This window comes from Typopeltis vanoorti, chromosome 19, assembly GCF_054136105.1.
Source record: "Typopeltis vanoorti isolate ZY-2024b chromosome 19, IOZ_Tvanoo_1.0, whole genome shotgun sequence".
Classification (NCBI taxonomy): domain Eukaryota; kingdom Metazoa; phylum Arthropoda; class Arachnida; order Uropygi; family Thelyphonidae; genus Typopeltis; species Typopeltis vanoorti.
The window spans coordinates 82572100-82595333 of NC_143567.1; the positions used below are offsets into that span (position 1 = coordinate 82572100).

The 23234-nt window shown below is 36.3% G+C and overlaps 1 protein-coding gene across 1 annotated transcript in view; it reads left to right on the forward strand.

Moving 5' to 3' along the window:
• LOC150096301 (folliculin-interacting protein 1-like) overlaps positions 1-23234 on the forward strand; it is a 159922-nt gene that overhangs the window by 55121 nt on the left and 81567 nt on the right. Inside the window, exon 5 of the mRNA XM_090409026.1 lies at positions 10588-10640. Within this exon, the coding sequence (XP_090265152.1) occupies positions 10588-10640 (53 nt within the window). The remainder of the gene's footprint in view (positions 1-10587; positions 10641-23234) is intronic.

A 23234-nucleotide genomic window follows, 5' to 3' on the forward strand; every position in this document is an offset into this window, starting at 1 on the left:
GCCCCCTGTCAGTTATACACTAGGTCAATTACTCATTAAGATAATTAGGAAACCTAAATTACAATCAACATAATTGAACTGATAGTTAATTAAAAATTAACTGTCAGTTCAAATCAGTTCTAATCCAAATTGACTTTGATACAAATTAATTTTTAATATAGTTATTCTGGTTTCGTGACCACATCTTTATTAAAGAAAACTGTTTTTAAAACTAAACAAGTACTAAAAACAACACCCTACAAGTTTCGTTAGTTGTCAGACTAATAACAATTAGGGGTAAAGAGAACTAAAAGTTTAAAGCACAAACTACTAGAAATTACAAAAATTAGTTCATTTGTTGGTATTGTGAACATCTAAACAGTTCGTTAAAAAACCAATTGGTTTTTTAATGAACTGTTAAAAAAGTTTTCTAGGGTAAACCACTGGTCATTTTTTTAAATTAATTTATTTATTTTATTAATCTTTATACTAGTTATGGGCAGTACTACCCTTACATCACATCCAGACTTGATATAGGCCTAAGCCTTTACAAGTGTTTTACCTTATGCTTGTTCTAGTTATCATTGTAGTCATTCTCTGGTGGCAATGCCATGCCACCAGTGTGCCCTGTAGGGCCCTCAAGGAGAGAACTTTTATATCCTTCTGCGTAAGCCCAAGCTGTTTTAAGTCCTTATAACTATCTGCACTCCATACGCCATGTAACGAGATGGTGGTGCTGGTAAACCTCGGAGTTTGCCCCATGCCCCTCCTGTATCTTACTAACTAGATCTTGGTTATTCTTATAATGGTTTACCTTGTTATTATGGCTATAGGCTAGTGGGCGCCCTGTTTCCACCACCTGTGCATCAACTACCCAAACATCACCATCTCTTTTAATCACCAAGTCTGGCTTAGGCAAACCCGTGGAGGTCCTATAATGTGGTTCCACCACAGTCTCCCAACTTTTGTTCTTAAAGCGGTTGTTCAGAATGGAGACCATGGCGTCCTGCCTCCGCATGCAGACCCCATGGTTGCGGAAGCAACACTGGGCTATATGAAACTGTCTCACTATAGTGGCAGACAGCCCCACAGTGTGAGTCGTCACTACCTCGATGAGGTAGTGTGAGTCGTCACTACCTCATCGAGTTGTGTGGGCTCAAGTGGGCAGGCATTGATCTTTCCTGATAAGGTCAATATACTCAAACCCAGGGAGGAGTCTGGTGCCATCCCCTTACCTAATCATGCTGGGGAGACACCAGATATGACTATTTTAAAGGAGCACCATCTACAGAACAGTGCAGCAGATATTCCCATCTCTTGTGTTCTGCGGGTGCTGACTCAATTATGGTACCTTGATAATGTGACCAGCCTGTAGCCCGCCTAAAATCTTCTTGTATTAATTGGCTATAGAAAACCTCTCTGCAGATAGAGGAAGAAGATAGTTCTAACTTCGTGATTGTGGACAGCCGCAGCCGTGGGATCAGTCATCTAAGTGATGGAACCCCAAGCCCACCGTCCTTCACCCTCGCATGAAATATGCAGTAGGAGCTTCAGGTGGCAGTCAGAGCCATGATCTCACGGCTGAACGGATGTCCCTGTCCATTTGGGACAGTACCGAGATATATGTCCTACCAAGCACCAATTTGTGGTAAACGCTAGGTAGGAGATAGTGGGAAAGGAGAAACAGTCTTTGCTGTGGGCTTGAGAAGGAGCTTTCCTCAAAGAAGCAATCCCAGCTTCTAGGATAGAAGGGATAGAAGACCTTTCCTTTGGGGTGAACAGGATACCTAGGTATCTCCACTCTTCCAGGATGGTCAAAGCATGCGATTGTGTTGGATTGTGATAGAGTGAAATTTTAGGAACTCCTATCTTATCACAATCTAACATGCGTTTCCAAACAAAAAAGGGATTTAAATACAGGTGATTGCCTCTGAGTATAAAATTGTTGCTATGTAAATATATCAAGCAAATTTTGCTATGAGAAATTAAATAAGTGTGTATTTAGTACCATTCATAAATGAGTTAAAATCAATAATGAAAGTGTAAACCTTTAGCAGAGTTTTATAAAGTAATATGTATTAGTAAATATAGAATGTTAGCACAAATTCAACATGGGGGGGGGGGTGAAGTCCAAAGGTCATGGAGCAGTGGCGCGAGGGAGCGGCTTGCCCCAAGCAAACAGCGTGACATCCGTGCACGTGCGATAGCGGAGAAGGCTGGACACCGTGACGTAAGACCACATGAGTGTGTTGGCTGGACATCGCGAAATGCGAGAAACGCCAAGAAAAAAAGAGGGAAATATAAGGGTCATGCACCCCTGAAAAAAAGGCTTTTTGTTCCTGGATTTCCTGGTGTTTCTCTCGCGGTGGTGAAGGGTGGCAGTGCCTCCATACCAGAGGATTCCAATAAAGGCAGTAGCGGAACTCGGCCAGTCGTATCTCTGTGGAAGAAATAAGCCTGGCAGTCCATAGAAAGCCAGATTGAACCATGTGAACATTAAGGAGAGGCAGATTCCAGTAGACCACTGATGCAATACAGAACCAAAGGGCAGATAAGTAGACTTTATTTGTATTTCACTGAATGTGAATGAGAGATTTGTGCCACGTTGATAAAGCAGAAAGGGGAATATTAATGATATTGAATAAAACTGTGTTGCTATTGTTTAGAGAGGGTTGCCTTTAATCTTACTGTCTATCACTGTGATAAAGTTCCTTAATATGTTGTAAGAAGTTACGAATATGTCTAGAGTGAGGAATTGCTAATTTATAAAGGGATTGTAAAAGATATAAATGCTATCTTGTGTGGTTTGACAGAACTACTGAGAAATAGGAAGATTGTGATAATCATGCATGATTAAGATATTTAAGAGTATAAATAAGATTCTTTCTTTAGAGAATTACAGCATAATCAGTTATAAGTATATTTGTAGTATTGTAATATTTTAACTATCCTGACTGTCATTAACTCCCTTAAGATGGGAATTAAGGTAATAGTATTGAATGTACATATTTTTGATATATAATAAACCTTGCTTTTGTATCTAACTAAGACTATCTGTGATTTCTGGAATCCGATGCACCTCTTATAAAAATAATACGAACCTATGCGGGAGACTAGAAAAAAGTCAAGTTTGGCCACGTCTGCAAAGTTTCTAGGTATCATTTAAGTACTGTCCTGAGATTACTTCTTGATTGATAATATTGTTAATCTAATAGCGCTAAGTGGCGCAGCGAAATATAAATTTTCTTGGCATTTTACGAGAGGTAGATCTCAGACACTCTGATACTCTGGTGTTGCCTCGATCTTGAGGAAATTCCATTGTCTCTCAGAGGTACCACGTGATACCCGATTAAGATTATAATGGGGATTTGACCCAAAGACCAAAGAATAGTTATAATAGTAGAAAGTCGACACAACAACGGCCTCCTGTGCAGGGAAAAACTCTATAATCTCAACTTTAAGCTTCTTGTCACGACCAGAGAGGATAAGAGCTAAAGAGCAGGACTTCTCTACATTAATAGAAAGGCCTCGAATAGAGAAAAAGTCAACTGCCTGATCAAGAGTTCCTGCAAGCCTACCTTAGTAGGGGCTGCGAGAATAAGATCGCCCGCAAAAGCCATAGCATTAAAGGAAGAAGCGTCTAGAGAGTAGCCAATATGGCTAGGAAGGGAGTGAAGAAACTCCTCTGTGACACAGTTAAAGAAAAGGGGAGATAGAGGATCACCCTAGCGAACACCCCACACTGCAGGATTAGAAATCGCATGTGATCCTGTAGTGATAGTGATGGAGCTACCCAAGTAGAGCTCCGTAACATAGGAAAGAAAGGGTTCTGGACATCCAGCAATAGACAGCTCTCAAAGGAGAGCAGGAAGGGAGACATTATCATAAGCCTTTTGGAAGTATAGAGTCTTAAGGTGGTGTCGGGAATCAGAGAGAGAGAGAGAAGAGAAGAAAGAAGATATTTATTCTCGGCAAAGCTGTCCGAAGGAACAAAAGCTCTCTGTCTATAATCATACTGTTTGAAGTCGTTTGTGAGATTTTGTGATAGAGTCTAAGAATCACAAGGGAAATGGTAATAGGTCTAAAGTCTGATGCAAGGCTTGAAGTTTCTTTCTTCAGAATGAAGATAGTTCTTGAAGCACATAAGTATGGTGGTATTGCTATTAAACTTGCAGACTCAGATCCCCTGTATACCACTTTTTGATATCTGCCAGTCAGACATCCTCTTATCCGTGCTAATATTCTATAACCCAAACTCATTTTCTCCAATTTGTGCAACAGTCTACCATGCTGTATTCTGTCAAAAGCCTTAGCAAAATCCAAAAGTATCATGGTGTATCCATTCCCCTTGTCTAGTTCAGTGGTAACATTGTTATAGAATGTGAGCAAGTTGCTAAAACATGACATTCCCTTGCATTGCAAAGAAGAGATTCGTTGTCAACCCATTTCTGAATGCAGGACCTAACCAATTTTTCCAAAATCTTCACCACCACTCCTGAGATACTAATTGGTCGATAGTTGGATACATCAGTCTTTGCACCACACTTGTGCAATGGAATTACCATACATTCCTTCCATTCCTGTGGAATCTTCCCTGTTCTGAGACTCATATTAAACAGCCTGGTCAAAGGAATGGCCAGTTCAGCTGAACACTCTTTTAGCACATGTGCTGATATCTGTCCCTATTGCTGAATTCTTATTCAATTTGTGCAACAGCTCTAATACCTCAACTTCATACACCTGCATTTCTTCATCTAGTGAAGAGGTAATAGTGAACTCAGTGTTGCATACACCAGGTTGATAGCTTTTAACAAAATGATGGGCACTCATTAACTGAACGACCTCTTCTTCATCTGTAACCCTCATGATGAAGAAGAGTTATTTAAAAGAGTTATTCTTTCATAATCATTCTTTCTTTTACTTGCAGCATATCGATAGAATTCTTGTGGGTTGTCTTTAGAATACAGAATCAGTTTCTTTTCATATGCGGACTTTGCTTTCCATACAACAGTTATGACTATTCTAGCTTGCTGCTTATAACATTCATAACAGATGTCATCTTTATGCACATGGTATTCCTTCCACATCATCCTTTTCTTATGAATCTCTTGCTTGATAAGATTACACATCCATTTGACTCCTACTCTATTTATTCTTTGAACCCTCCGGACACATTCTGATATCGCATCATTTTAACGTTCAAGTATTGTTTAAATGCTTCCCAGGCACTGTCAATATTCTTTCCATCCAGCAGCCATTCCCATTCCACTGAACTTAGTATACTCCTCAGTTGGTCATAATTTCCTGCTATTAGGAGGAGTTTGGCTGGTTTGAGAGTAGTGAAGAATGGTTTATTTTGTTTAATTGCTATGAGGAAGACAGTAAATAGTATTTTTTTGTGTTTATGCCATTATTGGATGATTCTTATCATCTGAGATTCAGAACAACATAATTGGTTTTGTTTTTTTTGGAAATCGATAATGGTGACCTTATTTTCAGGGATCTGTTTAGATCCCTGATCTACTCTCAAACTAACCAAACTCTTCTTAATATATCATTTCTTAAAAACCATGTGACAAGCTCAATTTTCTGAATATATATCTCATATTTTAAACGAAATGACTGGCACAAATTATGTTGCTGCCTTGCCATTAGTATTGCCAATTTAGCTCTTTTGGAGCTAGATGTAGCTCTTTTTTTTTTTTTTTTTCCCCTAGCTCCAAAAATTTTAATCTAGTTGTTTTTATAACTTACTGTTAAAGAAATTGTTTTAAAAGTTTTCCAGATGTTTGCATTTGATAAGGAATTGTATTGCACTTTTGGTGCGAGCATCGTACACGTTTCAAACACATGATGTCGTCAGTCAGTCATGTAGCCTAACAGTCCCATTTTGTCGCATTAAAGTTGATAGCGCCGCTACAAGTTAGTCTTTGCACAGTGTTCGGGTTGGTAGTTACGATAGCGAGTGTGAAGTTTTCAAAGACTGCTCGTAATTCGTTGCAGTAAAGAGTTGTATGCCCTTCTTCAAAAATGAGCAAAGAGAGAAATAAAGCTTACAAGCAAAAATTTAGGAGGGAGTGGTAGCAAATGGAATGTTTACTAAATGGTTGTGTGAAGTTCCTGGTGACACTACAGAAGGCCACTATAAGTTTTGCAGATGTGATATAGCTACTAAATATTGTCAGCTTGTAAAGCATAGCGAAACTAAGAAACATCTTGCTGCAGTTCCACATAAGGCTGTTCCTATTACAAATATGCTTGTGAAAAAGTCTGAGACCACGAACTTTGAAGGCAGGTTAGCATTATTTCTTTGTTGTCACTCATCATTCAGCAGTTGCGATCATCTAGTAGATCTTTGCAAAAATATCATCCCAGACAGTCAATTTATGCCAAAGGTAAAAATGCACTGAACTAAGTGCTCTGCAATTGTAAAGAATATTCTAAGAGCATTTTGAAGATCTAATTGTGGACATTGGAGATGAAAATTTCAGCTTGCTAATAGACGAATCGAATGATATCACAGTGAATAAGATTTTAGGAATGGCCATCATTTATTATAGCAAGAAATTCAACAAAATTATGCATACATTTCTGAGCACAGTGGTTCTAGAAAAGTGTGACACTAGTGATATTGTGGCTGCACTGAAAAAAGAGCTCTTGACCAAGAAACTGGACATTAAAAATCTCATTGCAATTGGTACAGACAACGCCAGTGTTATGGATAGTGTCAATAATGGTGTTTAAGAACAATTGAAGGCATACATTCCCTCCTTAATTTTAATAAATGTGTATGCCATTCATTACAACTGGCAATGTCTCTCTCTTATGCAGAATCTCTCCCAAGAAAATTAGAATTTTTAGTTGCCGAAACGTATAAGTGGTTTTCACATTCTTCTTCAAGACAAGCATACAAAGAGCTGTATCAAACTATCAACGAAAATGATGCTCCTCGGAAAATTGTAAGCAATTGTGCAACAAGGTGGCTCTCCATTGAACCTGCAGTGGACAGAATTCTCAGCTAGTGGTTGGAATTAAAAACTCACTTCGAAGTCATGAGTGTGACTGAGAAATGTTATGAAGCTCAAATTTTATGGGAGATATACAAAGATGAAAAGAATCTGTTGTACCTTTTATTTTTGCATCCTGTTCTATTTCAAGTTCAGCAAGTTAACAAAATGTTTAAATCTAACAGTGCAGATAAGATGAGATTATTTGAAGACCTTTCTCGTTTGATTCGCTCTGTTGCTAATATGTTAGTGCTACCATCATCCACAGTCGACCCTCTAGAGTCAGAGATTGATGACTATTTGGATCCTAATCCAAATCATGGTTCCAGATTTTAAAGAAACATTTCAGAGTTGATGATACAAAAGCAAATAATGCAAAATGATGAGCGAAATCTTAGAAGTAGAGCAAGACAGTTTCTTCTTGGTCTCTTCAAACAGCTTAAGCAAAGGTTGAATATTTTAAGAATGATGTCTTCTTTTTCTGTTGACAATACCCTAAAGCATATAAAAGAACCTGTTACTCCCATCTTAGAAATAATGCCGAAAACAGAAAAAGATATTGCTGCTGCTGAATACCAATACAATACTATCCACTTAAATAAATGAACAAATATAGAAAACACTGAGCTATTCTGGACTGAAGTACGAGAATATAAAGATGCATCTTGAATGAATCCATTTAAAGAAATTGCTCAGTGCAATAAATTTATTAATACTGCCAAATTCTAATGCGGAAATTGAACGATTTTTAGCTCCATGAATGTAATTAAAACTAAATTAAGAAACAGGATGGAATTGACAATATTGACAGCTATTTTGTCAGTCAAGTATGGCCATAGGCATAACAACAAGTGCTGTACAGACTATCATTTACTAGCATCTACACTGAGTAATATTGGAACGATGGCCACATATAATAAAGCTGAAAATCTAAGTGAAAACGTGGGTGAATTAAGCATAGAAGACCACATGGAAGATGTATTTAGCCACTTATATGCACGTATCACTTCAGCTTTTAAAATTTTAGCTTCAAATTTTTATTTTTAACTCCTTTTCAGCTTTTTTTTTTTTTTTTTTTTTTTTTTTTTTTTTAAGATTTAGCTGTTTTAAGTAATTTTCATTTGGCAACACTACTTGCCATACATATAACACTTTTTTTTTTTTGTTGTTGTTGTTCTTTTTTTTTCTTTATTTTCATTTGTTTTAAATTCATAGTTTGTGTAATTCATTTCTTCATTATTAGTTTTATTCACATTTTTCAGCTATCTGATATGTATTCTATGCTCAATTATCGGTTCCTATGTTCAGCATTTCTAATTATCTGCTATCCCAGCTCTGATCTAGTCTTGTACCAAGTTATTTACTGTCTTTACCTTGAAATGATGCACACAGGTGTATAAAATTAACAGTCCTTCCTTAATTAAATAAATCCCACTTAATTATATTTCTTTTATCCTAGTTATGAAAAAGGGACTGCTCCATTGCCAAAAGAGCTTTGTTTTTAATTTAATATGAAATAATTAAGGAGCATCATGAATTTAATAACTTTCAATATATTTTTCTCTTGATAAAAATGTCTGAATGGTGGTAATGATATTTTATTTAATGTACGTTAGTTAACATAAATAACTTTGCATTATCCATTAAATTGTGAATAATAAACATGAATATTAAGCATTGGACTAATATTTGCATGCTGCATGTTCCTACTTAATTTCAGTAAAAAGAATTTTTTTTTCTTCTGTGCCGAAACCATTCCTTAGATTTATATTTTTTCAGTATTTCCTTTCAGTTCATTTATTTTTGTGTAAAAGCTGTAAAAGGATCTTCTGATTTACATATAATTCTTATACTAACTTGTTGGAAGAGTCATGTTTATGTGACTAACACTTGATATGCTGCTTTTATTAACAAGCAGTTGTTAATAACAAGTCATGCTACGCCTATTAGTGTGCAATACTATTAGTCATTTATTAGTAAGCATAATTAAATTATAACAGACAAAAAAATCTTTTGATTAATAAATTGGATTAAAGAGCAAAGCTAATAACAATGTTAAATGTGTTTTCACTCTAAATGTTGTTGTTCTGTTACTAACTCATGAACATCATTCTAATCTAGTTATACCTGTCAGTTATATATTTATCAACTCCTATATACAAGAGGTGAGACTACAAACTTATAGCACTGCAGTGTTAAGTATAAGTAAGTGGTTTAGAAGAAGAAATAAAAAAAGGATGGTTTTTGAATAACTAGAGGTTGTAGTCCTTGGGGAAGAGGATACTTTGGTTCAGTATGGCAGTGCTTCCCAAACTTCTAGATGTCAGTGCCCCCTTTGGAAAAATTAAAATATTCCACTGCCCCCTCGAAAAAAAAATTGTAATATAGACATATATTATTATAATATTTATTGTATTTATATTCAATACAAAACATGCACAGTGAATATTGCAAAAATCAAATGCAAATATTACATTTTTAGCATCTTACATACACATTTGACATGCCACATTATCTCATATTTTTATATAGACAGATATATTGTTATTGTACATTTGCAGTATAAGCACATGAAATGTAAAATGATTAGTAATAAAGAAAGAATTAAAAACATAAAAGAAGTTTAATAATTTAATGTGATCGATGTGTTTCAATACTGCTGCACAAAAAGTCAATATCAGGTGAAATATTTGAAACTGCAATTCTTAGATTTCTGCTTTGAAATGAAACTTATATGAATAAGCATATATTTACTAATATTCATTAAGTGCCGAAATACGCAGGAAGCAAAATTTGTGAATCTGCACCAATGTATGATTTTTTTCCATTAAATATAAAAAATAACAAAAAAAGAAATAATAAAAATTAAATACATCTCTTTTAAGATAAAAAAAAATCTACTTAGTCTAAAACATTTTAAATTTGTTTTCATTATTTCACGCCCCCCCCCCCCCCAAAGGGCCACGGCCCACAGTTTTGGAAGTGCTGCAGTATGGCAGAAGCTGGACAGTAAATGGATATTGAGGTGTAGTTGCTAACTTGGTACAGGCTTAAGAGAAAGTGAAGAAATGATTGCAGCCTCTGATTAGCTTCAATCATTCCTCCAAGTTCAGTCCAGTTAACTAGATTGCATTTTTCTAGATGGCATCGATCATTTTTTGTGATTTTCGATAGTTCATCCCAAATTAACATTTGGGATGAACTATCGAATTAACAGTATTATAATTTTGGCATATTTGGGATTTATATAGTGTTAGCAGTTATATACAGGTAAGAAATAATGCATGAAATGATCCTCATGTAACAGTGTTTGTATGATTTTATCTTGAATATAATTTCATATATTTTATTGTTTTTCTCAAGATAATAGTAAAATAGTGTTATTTGGTTATTAGATTTATAGTAATTAACATGAACATTGTTATTTATGATTTTCTTTGATTTTCTTGTTATGATAGTTGGTGAACATGAAGTGAAAAGTTCTTGAGTGTTATTCTTATGTATTCTGAAGATATTAGTAAATTTTTTTTTTCTGTTGTTATTAATATGCAGTAATGAATATTTGGATTGTTATTTATGATTTTCTCTTGTGTTAATGTAGATTGATAATATTGCAAAGTCCTATCCATATAATCCACTACTGATGCAACTAGAGTAAGTAACCATACTTAACTTTACATTTTTATTATTATAATTATCAAAATAGTCTTTTTTTGTTAGAGAGGTATTGTTTTAGTTTATAATCTGAACAAAATGTAATTGTAAAATTGTATATGTAGTCCTTTAATATTAGTTTTATATAACTTGAATCCCACCCACTAAATCTTTTAAACCTATAGTACTGTGGGCAGGTTGAGGACTAGATTCAGGCCAAATAGAGGCTGTCAGAATCAGATTTTCACTTTACAACAGATAGTTGAGAAGTCATGGGAATATAACAAAGATCTGTATTTAAGTTTTGTAGATCTGTAAAAAGCATAATGACAAGATGCCAAGAGAGAAGCTATTCAAAACACTATACTTATATGGTGTCAATTTGGTAGTATATCAAGCAATACTTAGTCTTTATTTGAGTTGTAAGTAATCAGTTAGAATTGATGGAAGTACAGGAAGATGGTTTAATGTTAAATCTGGTGTGAGACAAAGATGTACATTATCCCCTGTGTTATTCATTATCTTTATGGATCACATTATGAAGGAAAGTGGTAGTAAACCTGATATCAATATTGGAGATGTTAATCTCAGCTCTTTGCTTTATGTAGACGATGTTATTCTTCTAAATAAATCTGCTACCAGTCTGCAAGATTCCCTGACTAAATTGAATAACTGTTGTTATAGATATGGTATGAAGATCAGCAATAACAATACAAAGACAATGGAAATAGGCAGAAGCATTGAAAATATCGACTGCATTGTGAATGGAGAACCTATAGAACAAGTAAAACATTTCGGCTACTTAAGCACAATTTTTTGGTAAATTAAATATGGGAATAGACAACAGAATCAACAAAGCTGGTATTGTAATGAAGTCAAATGAATAAATTTATATGGAATAAGAGAGAAATTAATCAAAACACTAAATTAGATTTATACAAGAGTGTGTTCAAACCAGTTTTAACTTATGGATCTGAGAGCTGGGTTAGAAATAAAACACTTGGGCAAAGACTAGAGACCACAGATATATGAGAGTCCTGAGAAAGATTAAGGGGCATGAACAGATGGCAGTATCATATTAAAAACAAGGATATTAGGAAAGAACTCGACATTGTTAGCATCCAGGAATGTGTTAGCAGAGCTAATCTCAGGTGGAATGGTCACTTAAACATAATGGGAGTTGAAAGATTAACAAAACAATTGTTCTCTGCCAGGTTGGCAGGAATAAAGATTTACAGGAAGACCAAGATATATGTGAATTGATACAAGTGTCTTAGAAGACAGAAATATAAGATCTGATAATGTTGGAGTATTGAGAGATAGCAGATTGTAGGAAAATTGTTGATAAGAAATTAGTAATTATTATTATTATTATCTGAGACCTCCAGAGAGTCGAGGACTCATCGAGCAAGGCTGTAAATTACCCAACCCAGCTAATCATACCCTCCCTTAAATTCATTTGCACTAGATGCACTCACTATTCATAACAGCAAATTATTCCACTCACTCGCTGCTCTCTGGGAGAAAAACCTAGCTCTTAACCCATTCTTGACTGAGAACAACCTTAACTTCCATGGATGCCCCCTGTGTTCACTCCCCGCCTTCCATATAACGAAAAATTTCATCATTTGAAATGCTATAACACCCATTCAAAAGTTTATAGACCTCTATTATATCACCCCTCTTTCTCCTGAACCAGAATCTGCAATCCACATACCCGCAATCTGTCCTCATAATATAAATCCCATCATCATCATCATCATCAAATTCCTGCCATGTACCCTCAAGGGGTGTACAGGATATGACAGTACTACATGAAAAATTTACATAATTACTAACTTCCTATTACTTGTCTGTTACTTGTCAAGACTCCAACATTATCAGATCTTATATTTCTATCGTCTACGGCACTTTGTACCGTATCAATCCACCTATATCTTGGTCTTCCTCTGGGTCGTTTTCCTGCCAAACTGGCAGAGAACACTTGTTTTGCTAATCTTTCCTCTCACATTCTATTTAAGTGACCATACCACCTGAGATTAGCTCTGCTAACGCATTCCTGGATGCTGACAATGTCAAGTTCTTTCCTAATATCCTCATTTTTAATATGATATTGCCATTGATGCCATCTGTTCACGCCTCTAATCTTTCTCAGGACTCTCATATCTGCGGTCTCTAGTCTTTGGTCAAGTGTTTTACTTCTGACCCAGCTCTCAGATCCATAAGTTAAAACTGGTTTGAACACTGTCTTGTATACAGCTAATTTAGTGTTCCGACTAATTTCTCTCTTATTCCATATGAATTTATTCAGTTGACTTCCCACCATACCAGCTTTGCTGATTCTGTTGTCTATTTCTATATTTAATTTACCACCTTCAGTAAAAATCGTGCCTAAGTAATTGAAATGTTTTACTTGTTCCACAGGTTCTCCATTCACAACACAGTTGACATTTTCAATGATTCTGCCTATTTTCATTGTCTTTGTCTTTTTATTGCTGACCTTCATACCATATCTATTACAACAGCTATTCAATTTAGTCAGAGAATCTTGCAGACTTGTAGCGGATTTATTTAGAAGTATAACATCATCCGCATAAAGCAAAGAGCTGACATTAACATCTCCAATTTTGATATCAGGTTTAATACCACTTTCCTTCATAATGTGATCCATATAGATAATGAATAACAGAGGGGATAATGTACATCCTTGTCTCACACCAGATTTAACATTAAACCATCTTCCTGTACTTCCTTCAATTCTAACTGCTGACTTACAACTCAAATAAAGACTAAGTATTGCTTGATATAATGCCCCATTGACACCATATAACTGCAGCGTATTGAATAGCTTCTCTCTTGGCACCTTGTCATATGCCTTTTTCAAATCGACAAAACTTAAATACAGATCTTTGTTATATTCCCATGCTTTCTCGACTATTTGTCGTAAAGTGAAGATCTGATCCTGACAGCCTCTATTTGACCTGAATCCAGCTTGTTCTTCACCAAGCTTTTCTTCCACAATTCTTCTCAACCGTTTCTCAAGTATACTTGCATAGATCTTGCCAGGAACACTCAGTAGGGAAATATCTCTGTAATTCTCACATTCAGTTTTATTTCCCTTTTTATATATGGGTACTATGAGAGCTCTACTCCAATCATCGGGAATTCGTCCCTCATTCCAGGCTTTCTGAACTATGCAGTGCAGCCACTGTAAGACTCTTATACCACCATACTTCAGCATTTCTGGTCAAATATCATCTGCTCCTGCTGCCTTTCCACATTTCAAGCCTTTGATGGCTTTTTCTACTTCAAGTATGGATATGTATTCCTGACTGCATGCCTGGTCAGTGTTTTTTACCACTGTGCTGTCATCACTGCTTGTTTCATTTAGCAGTTTTTCAAAGTAATTACTCCATACTTCAAGGATATCTTTTTCTCCTGTTTTCATGTCACCTTTATCATCTCTAACTCCTTTTACAGCACTCTTTCCTCCATTCCTAAGCTTCTTCAACAACCTCCAGAATATTTTGCCACCTTCTTGATATTTATTTTCTATATTCTTGCCAAAGTCCTCCCATGACTTTTGTTTAGCTAGTTTTACACACTGTTTAGCTTTCTTACATTTTTGTCTCTGTATTCTGTAAGAGTAAAAGCTGACTTATTTGCCAGGAACTTTTGATATGCTTTCTTCTTTTCCTTCACTGCTTTTTTAACTTCCTGTGTCCACCAGGGAGTTCTGATTTTTTTTATCCTTGCACACAACCTCACCACATGCCTCTCTGGCAGAATCAATCAATGTTTTCTTCAGAGTTTGCCACTGAATCTCCAAGGTTTGATTCCTGTTCTCAAACTCTTTCATTTTCTTTTCAATAATCTTTGTGTATTTTAGTCTACAGTTCACATCTGAGAGCTGCTCAACTTTTATTCGCTTTAAAACTTTCTTACATGTGATTCTTTTCAATATGAAATACAATTTATCCTGCTCAAGACTAAATAGTGATCACTTCCAATTTCAAATCCTCTGTACACTCTGGTGTCCTGCACCAGGGAGAAAACATCACTATCAACAATAACATAGTCAATGAGACTTTTCTTATTCCTAGCCTCTTCTCTCCATGTGAATTTGTGCACATTTTTATGTTGGAACATGGTGTTAGTAATAACCAGTTCATGTCCTGAGCAGAAATCCAACAGATATTTGCCATTATTATTAGCTTTGCTCTTTTCTCCAAATTTTCCCAAAATATTTTTATATGTCTCACAATCATTTCCTACTCTGCTATTTAGATCCCCAACAAGGACTAACTTTTCCTTTTTCATTGTGTCAGTTGCTTTTTCTAAAGCCTCAAGAAATTCCTCCACTTCTACCTTAGTAGAACCTTCTGTGGGACCATAGGCATAAATAAGTCTCATTGTCCAGTTCCCCATTCTCATATTTGCCCACATTACTCTACTTGAGACTGACTGCCATTCAAGAAGATTAGCCTGGTATTTTGTGTTGAATACTATGGCTACTCCTTCTTTTCCTTGATTGTCATTGCCTGAATATAACATTTTGTATTTATTGCTCAGAAAGATCTCACCAGTTTTGGTCTTTTCTGTTTCAGTCACCCCTATTATGTCAATCTGGTACTTATCTAATTCCTCAGCTAGCTCCATTTCTTTGCCATTCAGGCTTCTTATATTGATAGTACCGATTTTTAACTCTGGTGATTTTGAGTTGGGGTGTGTTTTCAGATTTGTTCCAGTAGCTGACTTTTCGTTGTTCGCCCTGGTTCCCTGGCGAAAACAACGGGGGCCTTGTTTAATCGGGCGACGCCCCAGCCAGCATGAAATTTTGTCATGTTGTACCATCATTTTTTATTTTGGTTTAACCAATAAGAATACAATTTGGTCGGCTAAATCCCAAATTGCCAGCCCATCCTTGTTCGTTCAGTATCAAAGTAGATACCCAACAGGGTGCACCACGAGAAGGTGAGGATTGGACATTAGGTCAGAAGCCGTGGTCGGTTCTCCGCATTCCTTTAAAGGCTATGTGGAGGTCTCCTCTCAGTTATACAGCTTTAACCCTTAAGCACCCCTTTTTTGCCTCTCTTATTCTGTTGAAGCAAACCATACTACTTTAGATTAGCTCTGCTAATCTAACGGTTCCTTCAATTTTGCTGATTTTTCATTTTTACATAAAATTATTTAACTGCAACATCCAACCATTATCAACTTATTCTGGTACCTATTTTCTGTTTTCCACCTACATTAAACATTATGCTTAAATAGCCGAAATGTTTTACTTGGTCTATAGGTTCACTATTAGGAATGCAGTTATAAGGACAATACAGCATCTTCCCTATGACCAGAAAGACCTAGACTGAAATTTCATCTAGAACACACATACAAAATTTATAAGGACTTTAAGTGAAAGTGGGGTGGGGGGGGGTAACAACTCATGGGATGCCCTATTTCTGAAAACTCAGATTTTTTTAAAATTTTTATTTATTTAGTCTGAATTCTATAAACATGAGAAACAGCCAGAAAAAGTGCAGTTAACAGATGTAATACACCATGCCATTTTTACTACTAGTTCTTCCCTCCCACACACACACTTTTGGCATAATCCGGATATAATCTCTGTAACTCTTCGTTGCACCCTTCCCACAGCTTCTTTGAACCCGGAAGACCAAATCTGCGCACAATAATCCAAGTGTGGTCCTATTAAAGCCTTATAAAGAGGTAGAATTACTTCCTTATTCTTTTATGTCAAAGTTCGCTTCAACATAGCAATTATCCTCTGAGTTGTATTTGCAACTTTTGCTATGTGACCTTTAACCTTTAAATTCTTATCCACTAATACACTAAGATTCTTTACCTCTTCAGTTTCTTGTAGCATAACCCCGCTAATATAATATGCCGATGGAACGCTGATCACGCCAAAGTGCATAACTTTACACTTACTAACATAAAACTGACAGCCATTTTCGTTTGCCCAGATTTCCAGTCTATTCAAATCATTTTGTAATTGCTGAATATCAGTAGCATCCCTGATTGCCCTCCCTATTTTTGTATCATCAGCAAACAATTGCAAATCTGATGATAGCCTCTGCTTGATGTCATTAATGTATAAATTGAACTATAATGGCCAAAGGACTGAACCCTGAGGTACACCACTGGTTACCTTAAATCTGGCAGATTCACACTCCCTGTATACCACTTTTTGATATATGTCTGTCAACCATCCCCTGATCCAAGTCAATAGATTATGTTCCAATTATATTCTCCAGTTTACACAACAGCCTATTGTGTGGTGTCCTATCAAATGCCTTTGAAAAATCCAACATTATCATAGTGTATGCATTCCCTTTATCCAACCCAGCCGTAACATTGTTATAAAATATGAGCAAATTGCTAAAACATGACCTTCCTTTAGTAAACCCATGCTGTTCCCTGCAAAGAATTGAATGCTTGTCTACCCATTTCTGTATGCGAGTTCTTACCAACTTCTCTAAAAAAATTTTCACTACCACACCAGGGATACTAATAGGTCGGTAGTTAGATACATCAGTTTTTGCACTACCCCCTTGTGCAATGGAATCTATCATACATTCCTTCCATTCCTGGGGTATCATTCCTGAGCTGAGACTCAAGTTATACAAATGTGTGAAAGGCCTATCTAATTTAGCTGAACATTCCTATAACAAACGGGCAGTTATTCCATCTGTCCCTATTGACAAATTCTTATCCAGGTTATGCAAGAGCTCTTCAATCTCATTTTCATGAACCTATAACTCTTCATCCAGCATAGAAGTAGCACCATGCTACATACACCTGGTTGATATATCTTAGCAAAGTGAGCACTCATTAACTGAACAATCTCCTTAGCTTCCTGCACTCATGTACCATCTGAATTCAATAAAGTTATTCTTCCACATTCATTCTTTCTTTTGCTTGTGGCATAACTATAAAATTCTTTTGGATTGCCTTTAGCTTGCATGGCCAATTTCTTTTCATACTCCGTTTTAGCTTTTCTCACAATACTCGTTACTTTCTTGCCCTGAGCTTTATATATTTCATAACTCCTCTCACTCTTATTCTCACGATGTTCTTTCCACATCATCTTCTTCTTGTGGATCTCTAGCTTAATAAGGCTGCACATCCATTTCACTCCCAACCTATTTATTCTTTGAACACTTGGGAAACATTGAGATACCGTCTCATTCAAGCACTTTTTCCAAGATTCCCATGCATTGCTGACATTTTTTCCTTTCAGTAATTGATACCATGGGACCAAAGATGGTATTCTTCTAAGTTGATCATAATTTCAATCTTTGTAATTCAGCATGTAGCCTGATTTAATCAGAGCTTCAATACATGTAGCTACTTCCCAAGAAAGAACAGCATGATCACTGTCACCAATTGGTGGTAAAATAGCCATATTTTTGAAAGAGATCCCTTCTGACGCTATGAACAAATCCCAACACTCTTTGACCTCAAGTTCCTTCTTTCACATGCTGCTTGGGAATGTTGTCTCGCAACAATTCAATAAATGATGCAAGTTTTTTTAATGTAGTGCTATCATGATATCCTGTACACCCCTTGAGGGTAAAATGTAAGGAATTTAATGATGATGTATTCAAGTAGCCTTGTCATGAAGATATTTCTAGGGCAAACTGTTTATTTGCACATTAATTCTTAAGTATAATTTACTTTGTAATCAAGTGAAAAAAAAAACTTCCCATGTCTGTTAACCTGCCACTTGCATGAACTATTAACCAGTGATATAACTGTGTGTTAAGGCTTTAGTACTGGGAGGTTGAATGAAGTTTAATGAAGCACCAATATTGATGCTTCTAATATTTCATCTCCATTACTGAGACATCTTCAGGGAGTACAAATAGCACTTGTGACATGCACACAAAGACAACACAATACTTAATGAAATGTGTAGGTGACTGACTCTAAGTTCTATCTAGGTGGTGTGCCCTCTGTGGGCGTTTGTAGGCGGCATAGGAAGTAAACTGGGACCTTTGACAATTATTGTTTCCCAAATTTTGGGCAGCTTTATGCATCGATATTTATTTAAATTAGGTTGATTTCTGAGTGCTGCTGCACATTCCGAGAAGTATTTCCTTTTTAAACTTACTATGGTGGAGCATGGCAGTTTTTTTTCTTCCAGAAGATCCTGTGAGTTGTATCCAATACATGGTCTGTAATGCCAGATTGACTATAGTTGTGATTGGAGATGTAAGATTTGTATTCCAAATACTTTTCAGAAAATGTACTTGTGTACTTTTTCAAAGAACTTCACCCACTATGACCAATCACTTGTACCATGTCTACTGTCAGGTATTGCGAGTTGTTGTGCAAAACTTTGTTGTTCCGCAACTGCAGCAGCAAAGATACTTTGACTCTACCACATTCATGCAGAATGGAGCACCACCTTACATTGGATTGCCAGTACTCTGTGTTCTGTCAAGTAAGAAAACTTGACTGAACACAGAGTGATTAATCATGCATTTCCCACAGTATGGCCACCTCATTTGTCTGATCTCAATCCCTATGACTCGATCGTGTTGCAACCTGAAACATGTAGTGTATGAAGGACATGTTCCTGATTTAGCAACCTGCAACTGCAACATGTGAGACAAATCAATGCAGATCTGTTGCATTCTGCTGTACATCTAAATGTCATTCACAGAATGCAGTCTTAGAACATCTGAAAGAAGGACATATTGAACCACATCTGTAAGTTATACAGATACGATAACTGTTGCTGTGTTGTGTTGTGTTACTTCTAGTCAGTACTGCTTAATTAATCCTAAATCACATGCTTATAGCTCCAAATGTCCCTTAGTGGCATAATTTTGTGCTGTTTTTTTTTCTTCTGTAAATAAAAACCGCATGTTCCGGAGTGTACCTACGCCAAGTTTGGTTGAGTTTCATCCAGTGGTGAGCTATAAGGGACTCGCGCGAGCCCTTTGTTAAATTTTTCTCAAATTTGTGAGCCCCTTGTTCTCCTTGTTTACGTTTTTATTTTTTCAAAAAAAAAAATTTTTTTTTTTGAAACATATTAAGCAACAAACTTATACTGTAACCTAACAAAAATTAGTCTATTCGGCATGTATAGATTATTTGGAATTATTGTTTCAACTCCTCTATAACGAATGCACCCAAGTTTGAAAATAAAATAAATGCATCCGCTATCTTTACCCTTCTTTCTGGTTGCCAATCATATGATAAAACCAGTAACCAATGAAATGTTTTATAAAAGATTTCATTCTTATTATATTTTGATAGTTAAAAAATGTTTTTCTTATGTAAGATAAATTAACACAGTTGATTGTGTGCAAATATTTCATGTTTAGATCATGAAATATTTGTTAAAATTAGCCTTTAGAGGTCGATTGTCCTCTCATACTTTTTGATTGGAATTTGTACACAAGCTGTATTAATAAAAGTTTTTGTGTGAAATAGCTTTTTTTTAGCTCGACGATGATGCGAGCCCTTTGTTAAAATTTCCATAACTCACCACTGGTTTCATCTAATGCATTTTTCTCTGCAGGGCTCTGACCAACACCTCTTTAATTATGGCCACCCTGTATACTCATGACACTGACACTACTCTAACTTCTCTATTACTTGTTACATCATGTAATTGTTTTTCAAATTAACTGTTCTAAATTTGCAGAATATCCTGTAATTTTTATTGGTCACTTTTCTTTATTTCTATGCTTTTTTGGTAGCCACATTTATTACAGGAGCTCATCAAGGAAGCCACATATCATTCAAACCAGGCCATACTTTGTCTTGAATTCATTTATACAAGGGACATCCAGAAAGTAAGTTCCATTTTTAAATATTTTCACTGCAGCTCTGTGATCGCAACAGTGTGCATGCATGCTGAGTTTATTGATTCCTTAGCAAGACATTGGTGTCATTTTCAGACATTCTCGCAGTTCGTATGCTTCTTGGTGTGTGTATAATGTCTAAGAAAATCGAATCGCCTGCCACATGTGAAATTAGGTCAGTTATCCATTTCTTGAATGCGAGGAATGTTAAAACAGCTGAAATTCATTTATATATGAAATTCAAAAATTTTTAATGAAGGAAGCACGGTGTTCACTATGATGAACGGAGCGGATGACCATCTTTAGTGACTGACGATTTGGTGCGTTCAGTTGAAGAGAAGATTCGACAGAATAGGGGATTCACTATGACATCACTCTCGCTGCAATTTCCAGAAGTTTCACGTTCGTATCTTCATGAAATTGTGTTGGAGAAACTGAATTATTGGAAATTGTGTGCACACTGCATGCCAAAGTTGCTTACAGAACAACACAAAGTGAATCGGCTGGGCAGTGTGTTGAAATTCTTTGACACACTACCATGCGGATGGCGATGCTTTCCTGAGCAGACTTGTCACCAAGGATGAGACTTGGCTGTCACACGCAACCCCCTGAACCCAAACAACAGTCCATGGAGTGGAGGTACACCTCATCACCAGTCAAGACGAAATTGAAGACAACGGTTTCTACTCGGAAAATCATGTGCACTATGTTTTGAGACAGACAAGGAATTTTGCTGGTAGACTTCTTGGGCCAAGGCTCCACAATCAGTGCGAGTATATACTGCCAAGCTCTTAAGAAACTGTGTCGTGCAATCCAGAATAAGTGGCATGGCATGCTTACCACGCATGCAATGGGGCGTTGTTTTGATTCATGATAACCCCCGCCCACACACGGCTGACGTAACACAACAACTTCTTACCACCTTCGGCTGGAATAATTCCATCATTCCCCATGTAGTCCTGACCTTGTGCCAAGCGACTTTCACCTGTTCAAACATCTGAAAATTTTCCTTGGTCGCTGGTGGTTTCAAGACGACAAGGTCAAAGAAATAGTCAATACATGGTTTGCGTCACAGATGGCAACCTTCTACAACTCTTTCTGCCTCTTTATGATAAGTGCCTGAACAATGGCAGAAATTATGTACAAAAGTAGGGAAGGATGTCTACTTTAATTTCCAATAAAGTTTTTTTTGTAAGTATATTTTTGTTTCTCTGACAGCCTATCGGAACTTGCTTTCTGTTCATCCCTCATACTATCTGCATTCACAGTCTCCAAAGGTGAGCCATTCCAGCCATGCACTGCTTTCTGAGAAAAAAATCTATCACTCACCCTTGCTTGACCACATTTATTCTCAACTTCCTCCTGTTCTTTCCCCACCCTTCATAAAATGAAAATTTCCATTTACTGGTCTCCTGTTTGATCCTTTCAGAAGCTCTTAGATCACTGTCATATCATCCCTCTTTCTCCTCTTTACTAATATCTGTAATCCACAAATTCTCAATCTCTCTCTCTCTCTCCTCATAATCTACATTCCACAGTCCCAATTCCACTGTATTGTATGCCCACACTTCGTAGAACCAACCTTGGCTTTGTGCCAAGAATAGTCAATTCATCCTGAAGGGGAGAAAGAAATAAAGGACATAGGAATTAGCCACCAACCTGCGAAGTCACTTGCTTGATATATAAATTTTGCAATTGTTGTACAAGCAAAATAGTTACCACTTTAAGAACTAGAATTTTCATAAAAGAAAAGCTAATTTTCCGACGTACAATAATAAACACTCATCCTTTGAAACACATCGATTACCCTAATATCGGAATGGATTCTCCTTCTTTTGATATGTGCAGAAGTGTCAAAGGGTCTCGCATCTGTGGGCACACAGTATCTGCCTCTGTGTGCCCACAGATGCGAGACATCAGTGTACATCAGATGTACAATCAGATGTACATCAGATGTACAATAGACATCAGATGCAGATACTGTGCATCTGTTGTCTTTGATAAAATCTCAACTAGACTACGCAGTAGTCTAGTTGTGATTGTATCAAAGCCTTGTAAAAAGTGAGTGCACAAATGAAATCTGAATAGCTGAACTGCCGCAATTGGATGATAGTATGTAGCCCAAGTCTGAACAGTGGGAGAGACTACATCACTTCCGTTTCCATGGGCTGCTACCCAAGCGCGTTCATTATCGTATGTTTATTTGCCATATTTGCTGCTTAATTTTGAGAAGCATTTTCATTAATGATCGCATTTTCTGAATAAAAATGATCCTTGAATAGTTTTAAAAAATACCATGGCTGATATTTAAGAGCCTTGCACTTTTAGTAACTGGACCAGTCCGCCACTGTATGCTGTTTACCAGTCAAAAATAAAATAAATAAATAATCCATTTCCTTTTATTCCCAAAGAAAGCATTGAAGCATTTTCAGATCTAACTTCTTCTTTTTCTTTTTTTTAATTATGAGTTAGCCAGTTCCATCTCTAACCATCGCCGATAACTGACAAAAGGCCACCGATAATACGAAGACGACAGTGCGATATAAAATTGCAGCCAAGATGTGAAATAGAGTTAAAATTTCAAAATTTGAATTTTCTGAGTTGCAGAGTTAATATTGCAAATATTAACTAATTCCTATTTGTCTGAACCAGAAATTGAGTAGCTGCGAAACCTGTCAAAAAAAAAGAAAAGTTCATCTAAACTGTAACTTATTATAATCTTTTACTTTTAGTTTTCTAGCGCTATGGAAACAAA